General features: G+C 46.1%; 1 protein-coding gene across 7 annotated transcripts in view; it reads right to left on the bottom strand.

Annotated features, from left to right (window-relative positions):
• The window catches only part of SRGAP2 (SLIT-ROBO Rho GTPase activating protein 2), a 253,851-nt gene that overhangs the window by 33,582 nt on the left and 198,469 nt on the right, over positions 1-21,800 (bottom strand). For all 7 annotated transcript variants that reach the window (XM_061382035.1, XM_061382037.1, XM_061382032.1 and 4 more), the window contains exons 11-14: positions 14,338-14,422; positions 11,585-11,612; positions 9,881-9,905; positions 4,292-4,352 (exon numbers count right to left, since the gene is read on the bottom strand). In XM_061382035.1, the coding sequence (XP_061238019.1) occupies positions 4,292-4,352; positions 9,881-9,905; positions 11,585-11,612; positions 14,338-14,422 (199 nt within the window). The remainder of the gene's footprint in view (positions 1-4,291; positions 4,353-9,880; positions 9,906-11,584; positions 11,613-14,337; positions 14,423-21,800) is intronic.

Here is a 21,800-nt window from a genome sequence, read left to right as displayed (position 1 = left end):
GTCCATCGCCAGTTCATGGAGCCTACTCAAACTCACGTCCATCACGTCGGTGATGCCATCCAACCATCTCATCCTCTGTTGTCCCCTCCTCCTCCCACCTTCCATCTTTCCCAGGATCAGGTCTTTTCCAATGAGTTGGTTCTTCACATCAGGTGGCCAAAGTATTGGAGTTTCAGCTTCAATATCAGTCCTTCCAATGAATATTCAGGACTGATTTCCTTTAGGATGGACTGGTTGGATTTCCTTGCAGTCCAAGGGACTCTCAAGAGTCTTGTCCAACACCACCAAAAACATCAATTCTTCGGCACTCAGCTTTCTTTGTTTTCCAACTCTCACATCCATATATGACTACTGTAAAAACCATAGCTTTGACTAGGTGGACCTTTGTTGGTAAAGTAATGTCTCTGCTTTTCAATATGCTGTCTAGGTTGGTCAGAGCTTTTCTTCCAAGGAGCATTCATCTTTTAATTTCATGGCTACAGTCACCATCTGCAGTGATTTTGGAGCCAAGAAAATAAAGTCTCTCACTGTTTTCATTGTTTCCCTATCTATTTGCCATGAAGTGATGAGACCAGATGCCATGATCTTGGTTTTCTGAATGTTGAGCTTTAAGCCAACTTTTTTACTCTCCTCTTTCACTTTCATCAAGAGAATCTTTAGTTCTTCACTTTCTGCCATAAGGGTGGTGTCATCTGCATATCTGAGGTTGTTGATGTTTCTCCTGGCAGTCTTGCTTCCAGCTTGTGCTTCTTCCAGCCCAGCGTTTCTCAGGATGTACTCTGCATAGAAGTTAAATAAGCAGGGTGACAATATACAGCCTTGATGTGCTCCTTTTCCTATTGGAACCAGTCTGTTGTTCCATGTGCAGTTCTAACTGTTGTTTCTTGACCTGCATACAGATTTCTCAGGAGGCAGGTCAGGTGGTCTGGTTCCTTTTCCTTTTCTAAATCCAGCTTGAACATTGGAATTCATGGTTCATGTACTGTTGAAGCCTGGCTTGGAGAATTTTGAGCATTATTTTGCTAGCATCTGAGATGAGTGCAATTGTGCGGTAGTTTGAGCATTCTTTGGCATTGCCTTTCTTTGGGATTGGAGTGAAAACTGACCTTTTCCAGTCCTGTGGCCACTGCTGAATTTCCAGATTTGCTGGCATATTGAGTTCAGCACTTTCACAGCATCATCTTTTAGGATTTGAAATAGCTCAACTGGAATTCCATCACCTCCACTAGCTTTGTTTGTAGTGATGCTTCCTAAGGACCACTTAACTTCACATTCCAGGATGTCTGGCTCTAGGTGAATGATCACACCATCGTGGTTATCTAGGTCATGAAGATCTTTTTTTTACAGTTCTTCTGTATATTCTCTTCTTAATATCATCTGCTTCTGTTAGGTCCATACCATTTCTGTCCTTTATTGTGCTCATCTTTGCATGAAAAATTCCCTTGGTATCTCTAATTTTCTTGAAGAGATCTCTAGTCTTTCCCATTCTATTGTTTTCCTCTATTTCTTTGCATTGATTGCTGAGGAAGGCCTTCTTATCTCTCCTTGCTATTCTTTGGAACTCTGCATTCAGATGGGTTTATCTTTCCTTTTCTCCTTTGCCTTTAACTTCTCTTCTTTTCTCAGCTATTTGTAAGGCCTCATCAGACAACCATTTTGCCTTTTTGCATTTCTTTTTCTCGGGGATGGTCTTGATCCCTGCCTCCTGTACAATGTCACGAACCTCCGTCCACAGTTCTTCAGGCACTCTGTCTATCAGATATACCATAGTTTATTCTTTATTCATCCAGTATGGTATTTAGGTTGTTTCTAATATTTTGCAATTACAAACGATACTGCAATAAATCACCTTGTGCACATGTATTTCTGTATTTTGGAGGTGTATCTTCATGCTAAATTCCTAGAAGGGCTGTTGGTTCAGAAAACCAGCACACATGTCGTTTTGTTTGATGCTGCCGAGTCCCCCCTTCAGAAGGGTCGTACCGGTTCTCATTCCCATCAGCAGCATGGGAGCAGGCCTGGTTCTCCAGAGCCTCACCACAGAAATGTGCTAAGTTTTGGCCTCCACATGGACTGTGCCTGTATGGGGGCAGGGACAGTCAAGCCATGGCACCCAGAACCCATCACTTGTCAACAACTCCACAGCTGACGCCCGGGGCGGGTGACCGCCATGTCTTCCCTGCTGCAGCAGCCTCCTGTTTCTTCCTATAGTCTTAGCTCTACACAGCAGCCTGTGACCCTTCAGAAAGATCATTCCCTGTTCCTAATTCTTCAACAGCTTCCCAGCTCACTTAGAACAAAACCCAGACAGCTACCTTAGCTGCTGAAACCCTAAGAGTCTGGGCTCTGGCTTCATCTCCTGCCACTCTCCTCTCCACTCACTGCCCCAGCCTCACTGGCATCCTGCATGCTTGCTTGTGTGTGCCAAGGACCTCTTCCTTTGGTGTTCCTTCTCCCCAGATACCCGCGCGGCCCCTCCCTCACTTCCTTCAGCGCTGCTCACGTGTCACTCTAGGTGACCTACGGGTTTCCCTGAACAACCCGCCTAGAACAGTATCCCCGCTCCATCCTCCACCTCCTCCCCTTGTTTTACTTTTCTTCATGACCCTCACCAACACCTGACATATATAAGGCTCATGAGGACAGGATCTTTTTTTGGTATACAATGAGCAGTCAATAAGTATACAGATTGTCCTTGACATACAATGGTTTGACTCACGACTTTCTGACTTTCTGATGGTATAAAAGTGATACACACTCAGTAGAAAATTGACTGATCTTTTCTTGGCTACTCATACGTGGTGCAGGACTCTGTCGTGATGCTGGGCAGCAGTCATGGGCCTCAGCTTCCAGCCATGCGAACACAAGCGTAAACAACCAGTACACTTACAGTCACCCTGCACCCAGACAGCCATTCTATTCTTCACTCTCAGTACAGTATTCGATAAATTACATGAGACACTCAACACTTAATTATAAAACTGGCTTGATAAATAGTTGCTGATTGTTCAATAGCTCTATATAACGGTGTTGCTGCTGCTGCTAAGTCGCTTCAGTCATGTCCGACTCTGTGCGACCCCATAGATGGTAGCCCACCAGGCTCCCCGTCCCTGGGGTTCTCCAGGCAAGAACACTGGAATGGGTTGCCAGTTCCTTCTCCAATGCATGAAAGTGAAAAGTGAAGTCACTCAGTCATGTCCGACTCTTCGTGACCCTATGGACTGCAGCCCACCAGGCTCCTCCGTCCACGGGATTTTCCAGGCAAGAGTACTTCTAGTGAATGGAGATATGATGAAAAAACTGTAGCTGATTAGAATAGGATAAGTCATAAGCATGCTAAAATAATTACTACTCTAAAAACAAACCCAGGCAAGGTCCCAGTTCATTGGGAAAGAGGAAGGGGAGGAAGGGAGAGAGAATGGTTGCTTCTGAATCAAGAGAAGTGATCATCTACATACTTCCTTAGCTCCAAGAAGGTCATTCTGTTAGAGTTCGTATAACTAGTCAGCAGAGCATCTGAAAACAACTTCTGATAGCCAGTTCCTAGAAACCTTCATGGCGCTTGCTCAGATATCTGTGCTTTCTAAACACTCTTACACTTGGAAGACTGGTTCTCTGGTAATTCATTTCTTTCCCTAAATCCTGTCCAACCAGCCTAGGAGCTGGTGAGGAATGGAGTTTATGAGACTCAGCTTCGTCCAAGCAGAAGACGGTGTGATCTGACTTAGGCTGAGAAGGAGCCAGCCCCTGCAGACTCTAAATGTTGGCTACAACTTTAGGGGCAGCGACTCACTGAGCTCTGGAGATGTCGTAACCAGTAAGACCAAACCAGAACAAAACCTGAATATTACCACAAGTCAATGCAATAGTATAAAAGGAGCTTGTTTTCAAAGCAGTCTGCTGCAGAAAGCCAACGTGACATAATGGTCCAGGCAGTGCAGAGGAGATAAGAACACAGGCAAAGATGGTGAGTGATGGCAAAACGAACATGACCACTTCGGGCCAGCTAGATTTACCCACATGATAGCTGTAACTTAAAACTCACTCTCAAGCTGGAAAAGGGAGTGTGTTAGTAGCTAAGGCACCTGGGGGTTAAAAACATAAGATACATTTCGCTCAGTGTTTGGGTGTGGCCATTCTGAGGTAGCAAACATTATGTGAACAAATAAGATTTTATTCCTTTTCTGAGAATGTCAGGATGGGAAGTCATTCTCTGTTCTCACTCTGCAAAGAATTCCTGGAAGTTCTTCCCAACTTTGCACAAATATGACAAGGCTGTAATCCTGCTTACCATGTCTGCTGATAAACCGGATACAGCTTTCTACCACCAGAGGAATTGCCTGGCTGGAATCCTGAAAAGCCAGAGAAACACAGCATTAGAATCTTCAGAGATAGCCCAGGGTCAGAGAAAAAGGACCAAAACTGTGTGGAGCTTGTCTCAGCTGGATGAGAGGCCTGACCACAAGAAGCATCCAGCCTGTGCTCTGAGCCCCAGAGCACACACACAACCACCCGCTTGGAATGCCTCACACAGAAGTCTTGCATTCAGCACGTCCCGTATGGAACTAGTCATCTTTTATTCCCAACCAGCTCCCCGCCCCTGGCCATACAATCAATCAATAGATACATATATCCTACCTCCTAAATGTCCCTTAAGTCTATTATTTCCTTCCATCTCTACTGCCACCAGCCCAGCCCAGCCCACCAGTATGACCATTCCTACCCCCGTCTACTACCAATCAGTGCTTCTTCCCTTATACGTGGTTAGTGATCTTTAAAAGTGCTGTGTGCTTAGCGGCTCAGTCGTGGCCGACTCTTTGCGACCCCATGGTCTGTAGCCCACCAGGCTCCTCTGTCCGTGGGATTTCCCGGGCAAGAATCCTGGAGTGGGTTGCCGTGCCCTCCTCCAGTGGATCTTCCCGACCCAGGGATCGAACCTGGGTCTCCCGTATTGCAGGTGCTTTAAAAGTGCACATTTCATCAGTTACTCTCCAGGCTAAACTCTTTCAAAGACCTCTCGTTATTTTCTGTACGCAGCCTTGTGTGTCCAGGGTCGCATCTTATCCAGGTTTGCCTCCTTCTGCTCCTCCCCCAACTCTGTTTCGGCCACACTGGCCCCTCTTCTGCTCCTCAGTAAGTCCTCCTTTGCTCATAGATTTGAGGGCATCATTCCTGCTGCTGGAAGCTCTCCTCACCCTGGACCCCCACCCACAGGGTCTCAGGGAAAGTATTACCTCCTTAGGAGTGCTTTTTTAGACTCCCCATACGAGATCAAAGCCCCTCTCTATGGGGTCTCAGTACCTGTTACTTGGTACTCTCAGTACCTGTATTTGGCCTTCACACCCTGATTATGACTTAACTGTGTGGGTATAAATATTTGTTTGCATTTTGTCACCATTACAGTTCGAGTTCCACAGGGCAGCCCCTATGTCAATTGTTGGTGGCCAGTGCTGGCTAGGATGCTTTCACATAGCAGGTGTTCAATTAATATCAGTGGAAGGTAGCAGGATGAATCCGCAGGAGCATCAGGATGGGGATTTGTTTGGTATAAAAGGCAAGAAAGAAAAAACCAACTCTTGGACACAGTAGAGACTAACTGGTACTAAACTAAGGCCTCCCAGATATCCATCTTTGCTCTGCCATTATGCTGGACAACCCTGCCATATATTTAACTTCTCTGGGCCTTAACTTGATATCTACCAACTGGGGAGGGGTTGGTGGTGAGGAGAGTAATATTTCCTATTGGTATATAAACATAGTGCTTTGCATTTACAAAAGAATTTACAGAGGTGTTGGGTGATGTATTAAGTGGTTTAGATGGGCTGTTCCTGGTAGCAACCCTACTGGGCATGTATTAATACTATCCTCATTTGACAAATGAGGAAATGAAGGCTTAGCAAGGTGAAATAGCTGCTTATGGACATAGCTGGTAAGTACAGATGCCAGGATTCGAATCCGGGCAGTCTCCCCCTGAGACCAGACATCTGACTACCACCCATACTGCATCACAGGAGCTTGGCAAACATAGCCAGGTGTGAATACCAACTATTACAGAAAATCAGTAGGGTTTTCTAATGCCGCTAAATGCATTAATAACTCAGCTCTAAGGAAGAAAAGGATCAGGCAGAATGACTTTAAACCTAGCTAGAAAGGGTTTTGGGCCTCCCTGGTGGCTCAGTGGTAAAGCATTCCCCTGCAGGAGACCTGGGTTCGATCCCTGGTCGGGACGATCCACTGGAGGAGGACACGGCACCCACTTCAGTGTTCTTGCCTGGGAAATCCCATGGACAGAGGAGCCTGGCGGGCTACAGTCCATGAGGTCGAAAGAATCAGACACGAATGAAGGACTAAACAACACAACAGAAAGGGCTTCAGATGTTCAGGACAGAGACTAAGTTCTCCATTGGGGTGGGTCCTGTGACTTCTGTCCATTTAACAGGTTTGTTTGTACCCCTCTCCTGGCTCTGAATTTTCTACTGTAGCCAGGAGTTTGGCTGCAATCAGGGAAGCAACTGGCTCTCATGAAGAAGCCAGGCTGACAGAAGAGCCTGCTCCCAAGTGTGCTGGGAACCCATGATGCTGTCACAGGGAGTGGAGTGAGGCAAGGTGCAGCTGGAGTCAGGAAGGTCTCAGCGACCCAAATGCTCATCTCACGACCCCAGACCCGCCTGCTTCCTCCAGCCTTCCAGCTTCAGTAGCCAGGGTCTGCCTTCTTGTCGCCATCACTAATTATACCAGTCAGCCTAGGGTGATCTCAGAGGAAGAATTTTCATCGGCTTTTCCATACATGAAGAAAATGGGTTCCACTATAAAAAGCTCCCAAACCCCATTTTTTGGAGGTCTTTTCTATGTTTACAAACATTATTATACTTGTCATTTACCAATAGTAGCAGTGGTGATGAGGACAACGATGTGACCGTATGTAAAGTTTTTCTGGCCTTAAGTTTAAACATAATAAAGATCCTGAGGGAGGGAGGTCAGGCAGCACAGGTTCTGGGCTTCAGCGAGTTGTGTGAGTGCACAATCCTGCCTAGACTTGTGGGAGAAGGGACATCAATGGTAGTTAAAGGGAAGCGCGCAGGGTTGCAGAAAGCAGAGCACCAAAGATATTAAGCTGCGTGTCCGTGGCTACCAGTGGTGCATCAGAAGCAGTTCAGAGGATAATAACCTCTTGCAGACAAAAGTGCACCAGAGGGGGCCTGTCCTACTGTGGAGGCATAGTTTCCCCAGTCCCCACTGCTTCAGTGGAGCCTAAGAGTCCAGTGAAAACAAATACTGGACAAACTCATGAAGGCTTCAGACTCTCTTCTTGTAATGTTTCTGAAGTCTGAGTGAATTCACTTCCCCAGGACATGCCTGGTGAGGACTCTCACTTGGCCATCGATCATGCTGCACACAGCTGACTGCGCAGGGTCTCTGTGTGTTCCTGTTCAGTGCCTGTCTCTCCCTTTCTTCCTCTCCGCTTCCCTCCTCCAGTGTTAGAATCCATGTCAGTTTCATTCTTCTGATTATAGTCTTTTTAGTCATATAAGCCCAGGATTGGAAGGGGTCTTGAAGGATAACTGGGTCAAATCTCCATTCAATCAGAAGAAAGGAACTTTAAACCAAAAGTGGAGGGAGAAATGTAGCAAACACAACTTGGGAAAGATGGTAAAGCAGGGGCCCGGTGATTTGCAGGGGAAAACAATCAAGAAGGTGGCCAGAAATTGTCTAAATGTGCCACCGTTTGGCATAACTCTTCGCGCGTGGATTTCTCCAGGTACTGATCTTTGATACACTTGTCAGATTTCCACTTTCACCACAGGAGAGAACACTTGATTAGATGTCAGTAATAAGGAAAAAAGAGACATCAGCGTTCACATGTGGGGCTTCAGGGATTGTGAGGAATGGAGGGTCCCCCGTAAGAGAAGGAGAGAAGTAAGGAGAGGCGCTAAGGAACTGAAGATGTGGCTGGGAAGCTGAGGAGACAGACACTGAGGGTAGGGGGGCCAACTCAATTCCTGAGCACCAATGTCCTGCCTATTAGTTAGGAGTTGGATACAAAGACTCTGAACCACAGCAATACCGGACAAGTGGACGCTTTGGGAAGGAGAGAGGCAGATTCACCTAAGACAACGCAAGTGACAAGGCAGAGTATGGAGGGAAGTCAAAGGAGGGCAATGCCCACAACTCGAGAAACAGAGAGATGGGCCGGGAAAGAAGATATGGAAGCAACAGGAGAGAGAAAATTCTGGGCTTGATGGGAGGACGGACAGCTTAGAAAAAAGCAGTTGAGGATTCTTTTTTTTTAAAGAAAAGTCAGATGGTGGACTTTTGGTGGAGTCAAAAACGACTGGAACCCATTGGGGACCCTCAAAAACAAAAGCTACTGGATTCTTCTTCTTCTTTGGCCAATTTGCCATCAACGACCAAACAAATTATATTTCCTGGTTACTTATATAAGATTATGTCTCTTCCAAGTTACTTACTATTTACCTTCCTGAGTATTTTAGAAAAACACTGACCCACCATTAGATTTGACCTGCTGGGAAAAAAGTGAATGAAACAAGGTCTGTACTTGACTGGGGTTTTGGGTGCACCTTGGAACCGAGTTCTGACACGAGTCTAGCACCAGGTAAGCGTGCCAGGCACAGCAGGGTGAAAACCAGATGGGCGCCACCCCTCCCTGATCACAGTCCAACCAGGGATGCACACCGCCAAAGTGTGGCCGCCGGCACTCCTCCCACCCAGGCTCCACCTCCTCACAGGAGGCTCAGTTTCAGTCCAGGAAATGAAAGGAACAAACTTCAAGTTCAATCCTGTTCTTACTTTTGAAGAAGGGGGCGGCAGGGGGGGATGGGCAGGGCTTGCTCCCTCTTTAAGATATCCACCTATTAATTTTAAATGTAATAAATGGTCTCTAGGAGGCACTTCATTCCTCTCTAGTTTTAAATGAAATGATGAAAGAAAGGGGGAGAAGAAATAAATAGAGGAACAAGAGGAAAGAGAATTGCAATGACATTTTTATAATTTAAAAAATGTGTAACTGCATCTGATGGTGTTCTCATTAAAAGGAGATACAAAATAGAGAAGGGGAAAAAACCGTGACCACAAAGCAAAGGCAAGTGCAGCTGTGTTATCAACTTCCCCAGCTGGACCGCCCAGCCAGCTGAAGCAGTGAGATCGGCTGAAGATCCTGCGGGGGCTGCCATGGCCACAGAGACCGCTACATTCCATTATCTCCCTGTGGCTACAGCCACTGCGAATTACCCAAAATGATTTTTAAAGCCTGGATCAGCTTTCCCTTGAGTAGACACAAAGACATTTCTGAGCTCTCTCCACCCCCTCCCCCTTTCGTGGTCTCCTAGAGAAGGGGCACCACTTCAAAGACAGTTCTGGCCCAATCTGCCACAGTCAAACCAGATCTCTAGTATATAAGAGAGAGTAAATGGCCAGAGAGGAGAGAAGCAGGTCAGAAAGACACCCATCCCTGCCCTACTAAGTCAATGAAGTTGCCGCAACATTAAACAGACTATGTCTAAGGGGCTTCCCAGGTGGCGCTAGTGGTAAAGAACAGGCCTACCAATGTAGGAGACATAAGAGACGTGGGTTCGATCCCCGGGTCAGGAAGATCCCCCAAAGAAGGAAATGGCAACCCACTCCAGTACTCATGCCTGGAGAATTCAATGGAGAGAGGAGCCTGGTGGGCTACAGTCCATACAGTCGCAAAGAGTCGGACACGACTGAAGCAACTTAGCATGCATGCATTATGACTAAACTGTACAGTCCAAACGGTAGCATGAAGTCAGGAAAGTGTCTTCCCCATCCACCGTGGAGCTCCATAAATATCTGGGATGTCACCATTTTTACCAGACACACCTGGCTCTTGCAGGATCCTTACCTGTTTCCTCACAGTTGAGCTACGCCTGTGGTCAATGGGGAGGAAAAAGAGAAAACGGGATTAAAAACAATCTGTGAGGTGGCTAATGAAATAAGTCACATTAATCAGCTCAGGTCCAGAAGTGGCTAAGAGACTTGATAAGTTACCTTTCAAATAAAGCCCAATCAAGCGCTTTTCACAAAAGCTTAGAGGTCTCTGCTTTTAATGTCTGCCACCATTCAAAAGAAGACTCGGAGGGAACTGGCTCAATTCGCAGTAAAATATGTATGGGTTAGACAACAGAAGACCTCTGTGTGCAAGGAGACACTAATAAACACCAAAGGAAGCTATGGTTTTCTTTCTTTTGAAAATCCTTAGGGAAAAGTTAGGGAGTGATTTTCCTGGAATTTAGAGGGTAGCGGGTCCAGACTGGAAGGAATCTTGGTGATTCCATAGGTCAATGCTTTTCAGGCAGTGTTTAGCCTTGGAAGCCTTTTCTCCAAGGGAATCTGATTCAGACAGCAACCTCCCAAGCAAGGAGAGCAGCTCTATCTCTCTGAGCAAAGGCAGGAGGTAGGGACCAGAGCTGGGCTGCTGGGCACCGTCTGCCCCTTCCACTAGGCTGCTCTTAAGGAACTCTCTGGAATCCTAGAGCTTCCTGGATCTAGGTGAATGCTCTCTCTTGTCTTATAGATGAGGAGCTGGAGTTCAGAGAGGGGAAGAGAACAGCCCAAGGTCACACAGTGAATAAACCCAGCATAAGGAAATTCAGCTCAGCTCTTTTCACTCCTATAAAGCCTTCCGCAGATATGGAACTTCAGGTGAACTCAGACTAAGACTCTATCACCAAGAAGACAGAATCCCATTATCCTGACTCCCTCCAGTCAACAAGACCAGTATATTAATGGGATCTTTATTGTAATCCACAATGACAAAATGATGAAAGGCAAATGAAGGCATTTTTGAATAATGAGCCTATAATTGTTAACGACCTCATGATTATTGTATGTGCTGGCAGATATAAGTGGTTATATATAATGGGCTAACCTGGGGTCTCTAAGGAGTCCAGCTCATGAAAGCTCTTTCCCCCATTAAATCGGCACATTTGTAGGCATCTGAGAACCACTGGCTGAATGAAAGCCTTGCTATCTGCCAACTCATGCGTTTTCTCATAGCAGCTCCATGACTGAGAGGGAAAATATTTGGCTGGGGTGGGGAGGGCGGGGAAGGTGGGGAAAGACTGGGAGGGCTGCATACTTGTACATCAGGCGAGGATTTGTACCAATGCTGTTGGCGAGCAATGCAATGTAATATTTCATTATCCAGCGACACTCACTATTAGAGACTGTCATCTTTTCCATGTATAAAAAAATTCTCAGGTCAAAGGCTATCTTCTGATCTTCCTTCCCTGGGTCAGAGACTTCCCAAAACCCACATGGTGAAGTCTAGACACTCAGGTGAGGTTTCCAGGGTCCTCCAGCATTGACCATTTCAGGTCACTGGGAGTATTTCAGCAAATGGTAATTCACTTCACTGAGTTCTGCTCAGCAAACCTCATTTCCATTTGAGGCCAGATGGGGTCAGCAAGGCAAAGGGATGGAAGCCACCCCAGCCCTAGGCCACTCCTAGGCCATCCAATGCCCCTAGCTCAGTTCCTTGGCTCCTTACCCTCCCAGGAAGGGTCTCTCTCCATCCCCACCCAGGGCTGTCCCAGGCCACACCTACCTGGCCAGACTGCAGTCTGTCCGCTGACCTGTTGGAAAGACAAAGGCAAAAAGCACGTGTTGAAGCAAATGAGGTGAAAGGGGAGAGCTGCTCCCAGGAATGACAGTGTCTGTCCGTCTCCCCAGGGAGCCTCTAGCCTCACGCTGTGACTAGACTTCCAGGCGAAAAAGAAGCCAGCACCCAGGGCCTCTTTCTGGGCAAGTGCTGTTCCTGCTGCTTGTTCCCAGCCCAGGGCTGCTGGTGTCCTGAAACGCTGGGCTTGTCGAGTCTGCTTCCCAGCGGGAAAATGGGTGGACACAAGGGAAAATAGTAAGGCAGGTCATACCTCAGAGAACAAATTATTAGAAACCTTCCCAGGGATGAAATTTAGCTTTTCTTCTCTGTGTACTGGTGTGTATATGGTGGGGAGGGAGGGACAAGCTTGCTTGCCCTTCAATATATGAACACACACACACACACACACACACACACACACACGTGTGCTTGAGGGTGGAGGGTGGAAGGCAAAGAAGGAAGGAATAGTTATTTGGGGAGAATATGCTCCATATGTGGAAGCTCTCCTTTTAGATACTAAACCCTCAGTGCCAGCAGGTTGGGCTGCATGAGATTTAAAATGCTGATACTGCTATTAGACTGGGGCTCTCGACCCAACAGCGGGCCCTACTACTAAATTGAAAGGATCACAGCCAGCCTTAAAAAAGGAGATTGAAGATCTTAACATTCATCTGAAGTATTCTCATGCTTTTAAAAACTTGGGCCATTATGTAATCTGTGTTGCTTTTTTTGGGTCCACAGTTAACCGAGCTTGGTCTGTATGAGACTGTATTAGATACACGAGGCAAAGTGTAAGCAAGAACTGAGCTGGAGGACAGATCAGCTCCCATGTTCCTGGAAAGGCAACTGCAAGGGCGGGGGGAGGGCAGGGCTCTATCTTGGCTTTAAAGGTTGCTAACTGTTGGTTACAGTTCAGCTCATCTAGAACAACACCCTCCCCCACCCCAACAGTCTCTCTTACTAAAGGCTCAGCTTTCATCTGCAAAAATATTATTCCAAGCCATTATTTCCAACATCTGTCCCATTTCCATTCTGGAATATTCATACACATCAATTATCCCTCTGTGGCAAGTACAAGGGGCTCTTGCGTTTTGATGACAAATGCATACAGAAGGCAGGGACATGATGACTTGCACACAGGAAGATCTATTTTTTTCCTTATTGCCAGAACTTGTCATCTCTCGATGAAGGCAATGTGCAGCACTAATGAATGGTCGCCAGCCTTCGCTCCCTGTAGTAGCACATTTGGTAATATGCACGTGTGTTGCAAACCCATTCTCTCTCTCATACACACACATACACACAGTCTCTCTTACACTCTGAGGCTTGTTCCCCATCTCACGTATGGGTCATGCTTAGACTATCTTGGCAAAAAGAAATCACAGTTGTAATTTGTTTCAAATAGTTCTGGGCATTCTTTCCTCTGATTCCCCACAGAGCAACCTGCTAACCCAAGAGTAAAGACTTTCTATAAGCAAAGTTTAGACCTGTTCAGCCTGAGTCCCTTGGGTGTGTATGTGGGGTGGGGGGTGGGGGGTTGTGGGGAGAAGAAAACAGAAGTTACTTAACAGGCTTTCATCACATAAAAGAAAATGCATTAAAAATCACAAGATCAAAGACATTAGAGATAAAAGAATTAATCACCAGGGGAAATCGTTCAGGGCAGGAGAACAGGATAAGAAGGGTGGGTTAGGAGGCTCTGGAATGGAAAGTGGGGCTCTGATTCCTGGGGCCTTTGAGCCAATGAGCACGGTATACTTGTCTAGATTCTGCACTCAGTCTGAGGAGAGCTCAAGAATTGATTTGAGAACATCCGACCTCTGTGAGAACGCAGCTTTTGCCTTTCACTGCTGGTACTACCTGTCCCGGCCCCCATCTTTAAGTGAGGAGATCAGTGGGGCAAGGAGGAGTGGGCAGGGCATTCAGAGGCATCCCTGACCTGGGAATCCCATTAATCAGAGGGTGCTGAGAGCTGGGCAGGAGAGCTGGGCAGGGTGCCAAAAATCCCAGGGAAGCTTCTCTTTCAACTTCTGCCTTCTGTTTGACAGCTGAGGATAAAGTCCAGAGTGCCAGTCCAGCCCTCTGCCTTGCTACTTTCCAGGGTCTGATTAAAATCATCTTATGAGACCAGACAGTCCGCTCAGCACCAGAGCCTCCACCTGGCTAAAGCAAGGAGAGGGCTGCTTCTGAGCCCCAGGACGCTTCAAAGCAAGAGAGAAGCACTGCCCACCCTGACGCTACTGACAGCTGCAGTCTGCCCAGCACCCCACCCTTGGGACGCCTCTCCTCCGCTCAGAGCAGCTGTGTAGCTCACCTCACAGCTCCCCACCCTCTAGATCCAGCCTCCGTCCTGCCACAGAGAAGCTGACAGTTTGACCAAAGGGCCTGGAGAGGAAAGGACCCATCAGCTACTTGGCCTAGGTAGCAGCAGAGGAGGCACAGGAGGGGGCGGAGCGCAGGCACGCTCCATTGAAACGAATAGCTGATGCACACTGGTGCTTCATTAAGCATGGGCCTTGCCCCATTACTCAGGCAGTCATCTGGGGCGTGTGCTTCCACATCGAACAGGCGAGGAAAAGCAATGCGTTCACATAACCAGATCGGGGCCACTCTGCTAAGGAGGGGGGCAGGTGCTCAGCACTAGGGCCAGGACCCGGCCTGCCCCTTGCTGCCAAGTCTCCCGCAGAGCCCACACTCACTCTCTCCCAGGGTTTTCTGGAGAAGGTCATGCTTGGCTTGTAGCTTGGTGATGAGGTTCCTGCCCTCCAGGTATTCCTTCATTTTCTGTAAGGCAAGAGGAGGACAGAGAACATTCAGACTCCAGAAGGGGAGGAAAAAAAAAAATCACAGACGCTCAGCTGTACAATTCCCTTTCTAAGAGGGCTTTTGGTTTCTGACCCAATTTCCACTGGGTTCCTTTTTTATTTTTTTTAAAGGCCGTGAGCATCTGAGCAGCTGCTGATTTTCCTGGTGGATTAGTGTCCTGCTTTATGTCTTCCTAGGAGCTCCACGTCGGCCACTGAAAGAAACTGTCTCCTTGAGTCTGAGCCCCGCATCCATCTTTTTCAGCTCCACTGAAGAGCTGAGGGTGGAGGGACTCACGGAGCCCCGCCTTCCTGTGGAGAGGACACACACCTGCGGCTGGTCAGCTTGTCCCCTCTCCTGACACCCTCCCCTCCAGGCCCCTCCCAGGGTGCATTCCTTCACACCAGCAGCAGTGTCAAGGCTCAGCCCAGCCCAGCACTCAGAGCATCTCTATCTGAGCTGTATTTTAATCGGCCTGCTCCTCTATTCTGCACGGAGTCTCTGCAGAAAGCTTGGGTTTTCTGAGCACACAGAAGGAGGGGCTGCCACACCCCACTTGCATAACACACACTGGAGGTTCCAAACACAGATGAGGTTTATGGAAATGCTATCCCATCTGCTCTAACAGTCGAAATATGACTGCTGCACTGCACTTTGTGACTGACTTCTCTCAACCCTTGTCTGCTCAGTGAGAGACTGTATTTCCCTGGACAATTCAGCCAATCTTCCAAACAACCCTATGAACCATGATAACCATTATCCCCATTTTACGGATGAGGACGCTGAGATTTGGGGAGATTCAGTAAGTGGCTTTAGGTCAAACAATTAGTGAGTGGTGGAGCTAGTCTCCATATACGGAGTTAGGCAATACAATATGTGCTTTTATTTTTTAATTTATTTTTTGGCCACGCTGCGCGGCATGTGGGATCTTCATTCCTGGACCAGGGATCGAACCTACACCTACTGTAATGGAAGTTCGGAGTCGTAACCGCTGGACTGACAGGGAAGTCCCCAATGTGTGCTTTTAACCGTTATGAAAAAGTGCTTGATCTGCTATGGTGCAGAGCAGAAGGAGAGAAGCAGAATAAAACCAGTTTTTAGAGTACTTTAGCATGCATTTGACTTCCAGGATAACTGCATACAGCCCACAGGGATGACATCATTGTTTCCTTACTGCAGATGAGGACAGACAGGGGTGCTGCTGACGGCTGCAAGCCCGTAAGTGGTTGTGCCAAGCCCAGATCCCAAGCCTCTGGACTCTCATCACGGTGTCTTTCCCACCCCACCCCACTGCTGTTCACGGGCATCTCAGTTTGCCTTGGATGTCTTCTGCTGCAATGGTTCATCTGCTGGGTCAAGGTCATCTGCCCACCTCTAAACTCAGGCAAAACTGCAGTGTCTCCCCGAGTGTGTGATCTGTGAATCACTGGTGATCCATAAAGTAGTTGAAGAGGTAAGTGGATATAACACTTAAAATGATAATTGTTCTGCCTTTTTTTTAATGTACGAACCAAAAAGTATAGATCAAGCCTTTGGGGTGAAAGTAGAAAGAAAAGGTGCAAAAACTGTGAGTTACTTTTCATCTCTTTACCTTTCTGTGCAGTGTGAACTTTTAACTGAGTGCACATTTCTCTCTCCCCCTTATAAAAACACAGAAAAACGCAGCTTTCTCTGGGGTGCTCATCTTCACCCGCCCACGTTCACCCAGCTGCTCCTGCGTAGACGTTGGCAAGTCTCTGACAGCACTTCTCACCCAGCCCTGTCATGGAGGCTTTGTCGCTCCTGTCTCTTTCCCTCCAGATGGTCCCCTCTCTGTGGCTGGAGACCATGGCATTCATTATTCTTCGTGTCCCTGATACTTAGCACTGTGCCCAGCGGACAGCAGACACTCAACAAATCCTTGAAAATTAGTAAATAAATGAACAGTCTCACTTCCCTCTGGCTAGAACCTTCTTCAGCAGTGACAAACCATGCCTTCAAGTATGCCCCTACTCTCTGAATTAAATAGAAGACAAACAAAAAACAAGCCCTACGCCATGTCATTTCTGCGGCTTTCCTCACGACCCGTTCCCTCTGCTCCCTTGTGCTTCCGCACAAGAACATCTGCTTAAAAACAGGCTCTGTTGTCACCTTCCTCATCCCATCTGCTCCAGCTGCCAGCTCACCTGCTGTCAGTCTTCCCGGCGTGACACCCTAATCCCCAACCAATGCCAACTGCGAAGCCCGGAACAGTACTTCAGGGCTCAGAGGTGAAACACCTTCAGGAAACATCCACTGTGAATACCTGAACCACCAAAGGCCCCCCTTTGGAAGTTCATCCCAAGGAGACTCTAAAGGCTTCCTAATGAGGGAAAATTCACCCATGGTAACCCTTAAAATGAGACCAGAGTGCTCAGAAAACAGCCCAAATTCTGAAAGGAGATGCAAACTCCTTCCTGTCACTCATGTGTATACTTGTGATATCAGAAATCATTTTTTTCATTCATGTTCACAGTTCGCTGCTTAACTCTGGCTCTCACTCAGTGAACCATTAAAATAAATAACAATCTGATAAAGAGGTATGATGAATTACCTTTTCGGGTTCCACTAAATCCTGAAGGATCAAAAGCTGTGTCAAGGTATGACCTACATCCCTAATAGTGGAAACAGTGGTAGGAAGTTTTCCATCTGGGCAAGCTGGGGATGCGGAGGTAAAAGCATCCTATTTGCAGGCATATCATTTATCACTTTCCTGTCCCACCCATAATGCGCTCATCTCTACAAGAGGTCAGCTGCGAGAGTAACCGGACTTTCCTGGAGGAGCTTGCTTAGCAGCGTCCGGTGCTGCTGTCCTGACACACAGCTGAGGATGAGGCAGAAAGGTGGCTTTTCAATGATTTCTGGAGACCAGGGGCCAAAAGAACTGTTCACGGGTAATTTCAAAATCCTTCCTTGGGCAATGAGAGTCATTTTCCTTATCTAAACCATGTCCCAATATTAGGTAATTAATTTTCTTTCATTCCACTTCCTCTACCCTGCTCCTCTCTCCAAACCTCTAAAGGTAGAGTGATCACCTGGACCTTTCCTCAGTGGAGAAGAAAGAAAAGGATCACGGTCAATTCCAGATCACCAAAATGAAGTCAAATTCCTAAAACACAGCCTGACTGCCACACCCCGTGAGCTGCTCCCACCCGCCCCACTCCCATCATTTAACCCTCAATATTACCAAAACTGAGAATTTCGTCCAAAAGGAGAAAGGGAAGCAAGAGTCTATTGGATGATTTTGGTTTTTGCCATTGTGAACCTTCAATTCAGTTTTTATGATCTCATTAATTTCTTTCTTAATAATTCTTAATTTAGTATTAACAGTCAGTGATGAGTTTTATTCACTGAAAAGGATTAGCATGATACTTTTTCTTTCTGAGCCCACCATCCCTTACAGACATTTTAACTGTAGTAAGATGAAGAAGGCTAAGTTGGTATATTTGAGTCCTACCACTTGTTACTCTTCTGACCTTGGGCAAGTCACTTAACTCCCAGAACTTAAGTTTCCCCAACTAAAAAATGGGGATAATATCTTTTTTCACAAGGGTGTTCAAGATGAAATAAAGATAACAAACATGACTGTGATGCCAACCAGTAGATACTCAAAAGTGTTCCTTATACAGAATCACTTGGTCAACTAACTGAAAAACAGCCCTTCCCTCAATTTCTTTGCTCTATGCTAATACTTAAGAAAGCTTGGCAATTCCCTGGTGGTCCAGTGGTTAGGACTTTCACTGCCAAGGGGGTTCAATCTCTGGTTGGGGAGGTGAGATCCTCAAGCCACGTGGTGCCACCAAAATCAAAAACAAAACAAACTCAAAGCAGGTTTCCATCCTTTAAAAAGAAAAAAAGGAGGCACAAGAATGGTTTTCAAATTTAATTTTAAAATGTCTCCTCCCTTTAAATACATTCTTACCATGGTGCTATACAACACATGGACCTTGCCTACCCATTAAATTTAATCTGTGAACCCAAGGTCACAAGTCTCCACCATGATGAGAAAGGGGTGGCTGGGAGGAGTGAGCGGTGCCTAGTTAGCCCCGTGCAGTGCACAGATACACACAGATGTCCTTACGGGGCCTTCTTCCCCACCAGCCAAGCACACTGACATTTCCCCTCCTACCCGTCAATTTTTAAAGCAGGAGACAGCTGTCAGACAGAATACATAATAGAGCAAGCCATCTCCCCACCTGAATTGCATGGCAGGGGCAGTCATTCATTTATACCCACTTAGTACACATTTATCACCTATCTGTTTATTCTTGGAGAATACCAAGAGAAAAAAGATCTTGGACCACACCAAGTCTAGCAGTCTTAGAGCACTGTCTGTTCAATGGCCAAGGAACAGGTTCCTCTACAACTTCTTACCTTACCCAAATCGGTTCCCCCAAATTCACGCAACCTAGCTTTGCTTATTTTATAAACAATTCATCCCCATTTCCTCCCCCATTCAAGAATCCCATACTCCAATCCTCACACAAGGAAATACCTGTAGGGTTTGACAGTACTTAGCTGGTTAGTGCGGAGAAGGCAATGGCACCCCACTCCAGTACTCTTGCCTGGAAAATCCCATGGATGGAGGAGCCTGGAAGGCTGCAGTCCATGGGGTCTCTGAGGGTCGGACATGACTGAGCGACTTCACTTTCACTTTTCACTTTCATGCATTGGAGAAGGAAATGGTAACCCACTCCAGTGTTCTTGCCTGGAGAATCCCAGGGACGGGGGAGCCTGGTGGGCTGCCATCTGTGGGGTCGCAGAGAGTCAGACACGACTGAAGCGACTTAGCAGCAGCAGCAGCAGCTGGTTAGTGAACAGACTAGAGATCTCTTCATAAAATTAAAGATATGGAGTGAACATTTCATGCAAGGATGGGCATGAAAAAGGACAGAAATCGTAAGGACCTAACAGAAGCAGAAGAGATTAAGAAGAGGTGGGAAGAATACACAGAAGAGCTATACAAAAAAAGTCTTAATGACCTGAATAACTATGATGGTGTGGTCACTCACCTAGAGAGAGACATCCTGGAGTGTGAAGTCAGATGGGCCTTAGGAAGTATTACAACAAACAAAGCTAGTGGAGCTTTTAAAATCTTAAAAGATGATACTGTTAAAGTGCTGCACTTAATATGTCAGCAAATTTGGAAAACTCAGCAGTGGCCAAAGGACTAGAAAAGGTCAGTTTTCATTCCAATCCTAAAGAAGGGCAATGCCAAAGAATGTTCATACTACTGCACAATTGCGCTCATTCACATGTTAGTAAGGTTATGCTCAAAATCCTTTAAGCTAGACTTCAGCAGTTTGTGAACTGAGAACTTCCAAATGTATAATCGGGATTTAGAAAAGGCGGAGGAACCGGAGTTCAAATTGCCAACATCCATTGGATCATAGAGGAAGCAAGGGAATTCCAGAAAAACATCTATTCCTGCTTCATTGACTAGGCTAAAGCCTTTGACTGTGTGGATCACAACAAACTGAAAAATTCTTAAAGAGATGGGAATACCAGACCACCTTACCTGTCAAATCGGATGCCGGTCAAGAAGCAACAGTTAGAACTGGACATGGAACAACAGACTAGTTCAAAACTGGGAAAGGAATGTGACAAGGCTGTATATTGTCACCCTGCATATTTAACTTATGTGCAGAGTATACCATGCGGAATACCAGTCTGGATGAATCACAAATTGGAATCAAGCTTGCTGAGAGAAATATCAACAATCTCAGATATGCTAGTGGCAGAAAGCGAAGAGGAACAAAAGAGCCTCTTGATGATAGTCAAAGAGGGGAGTAAAGCTGGCTTAAAACTCAACATTCAAAAAACTAAGATCATAGTATCTGGTCCCATCATTTCATGGCAAATAGAAGGGGAAAAAGTAGAAGCAGTGACAGATTTTATTTTTGGGGGCTCCAAAATCATTGCGGATGGTGACTGCAGCCATGAAATTAAAAGACATTTGCTTTTTGGAAGAAAAGCTATGACAAACCTAGACAGCATTTTAAAAAGCTGAGATATCACTTTGTAGACAAAGGTCCATAAAGTCAAAGCTACGGCTTTTCCAGTAGTCATGTATAGATGTGAGAATTGGACCATAAAGATGGCTGAGCACTGAAGAATTGATGCTTTTGAACTGTGGTACTGGAGAAGACTCTTTGAAAGTCCCTGGGACTGCAAGGAGATCAAACCTGTCAATCCTAAAGGAAATCAACTCTGAATATTCATTGAAAGGACTGATACTGAAGCTGAAGCTCCAACACTTTGGCCACCTGATGCAAAGAGCTGATTCTTTGGAAAAGACCCTGATGCTGGGAAAGACTGAAGGCAGGAGGAGAAGGGGGCAGCAGAGGATGAGATGGTTAGACAGCATCACTGACCCAAGGGACATGAATCTGAGCAAACTCTGGGAGATAGTGAAGGACAGGGGAGCTTGGCATGCTGCAGTCATGGGGTCGCAAATAGTCAGACACAACTTACTGACTGAACAACAGCAACAACAGCCTATGAGAAGAGAACTGGTTAAATGAACGATGTAACATCTGTCTGTACAAATGAAATTCTGCTCAGCCATTAAAAAAAAGAGTTAGATCTTTTTGGAATAAATTGAAGATAATATCCCAAATAAGTTAAGTAAAAACAGCAAAGTGAAGAACAGTGTTGATGATACACTTCCATTTGTATTTCTATTTATTTTATTTCCTCATATTTCTAATGTAATAATATTATGTTAAAGGTTACATCAGTGGTTGTGTCCATACAGAACACCTGTGGAAGGACACAGAAGAAACCGGTGTCAGTCACTGGCAGGAAGTGCAGGTTAGGAACAGGTAGAGGCTTGACTTCCTTGCTTTTTTGAAATCTTTGCATCTTTTAAAAAAATCTTTAATAGTTACAGTAAAATAGGCAATGGGAAAAAAGGCAGACAGTGCAGGATTGCGTGTTACAGAAGATAAGTGATGCAAAGCCAAGGAGATCAGAAAACCTCTGTCTTCTCACTTAGAGCAAAAGAGCAGAAAGCTGAGCAGTTCCCGAGCCTTCCCCTGACCTCAGCTGCTTCATCAGGGCAAAGAGAAAAAGCTCGTGTCTTGACACCAGGAGACCAATACACCAGAGTTCTGGCTTCAGCTCTTGCTGAAGACCCTGGACAAGCTACCCATCCTTTTTGAATTTTTGTTGTTTGTTAGTTCTTGAAAAAAAAATCTTTCAAATGAAAAGATTTGGCTAGATGATTTTAAAAAAAACACTTCAAGCTTTAAAATTTCATGATTATTTTCCTGGTACTCTTGCAAATGACCAACCTTTATAGATCATGCTTCAAGTTTCCAATCGCTGTCATCTGGGC

The sequence above is a fragment of the Bos javanicus genome, chromosome 16 (genome assembly GCF_032452875.1).
Source record: "Bos javanicus breed banteng chromosome 16, ARS-OSU_banteng_1.0, whole genome shotgun sequence".
NCBI classification, from domain to species: domain Eukaryota; kingdom Metazoa; phylum Chordata; class Mammalia; order Artiodactyla; family Bovidae; genus Bos; species Bos javanicus.
Note: the sequence above shows the minus strand (reverse complement) of the source record. Positions and strands in the feature narration are given on the sequence as shown.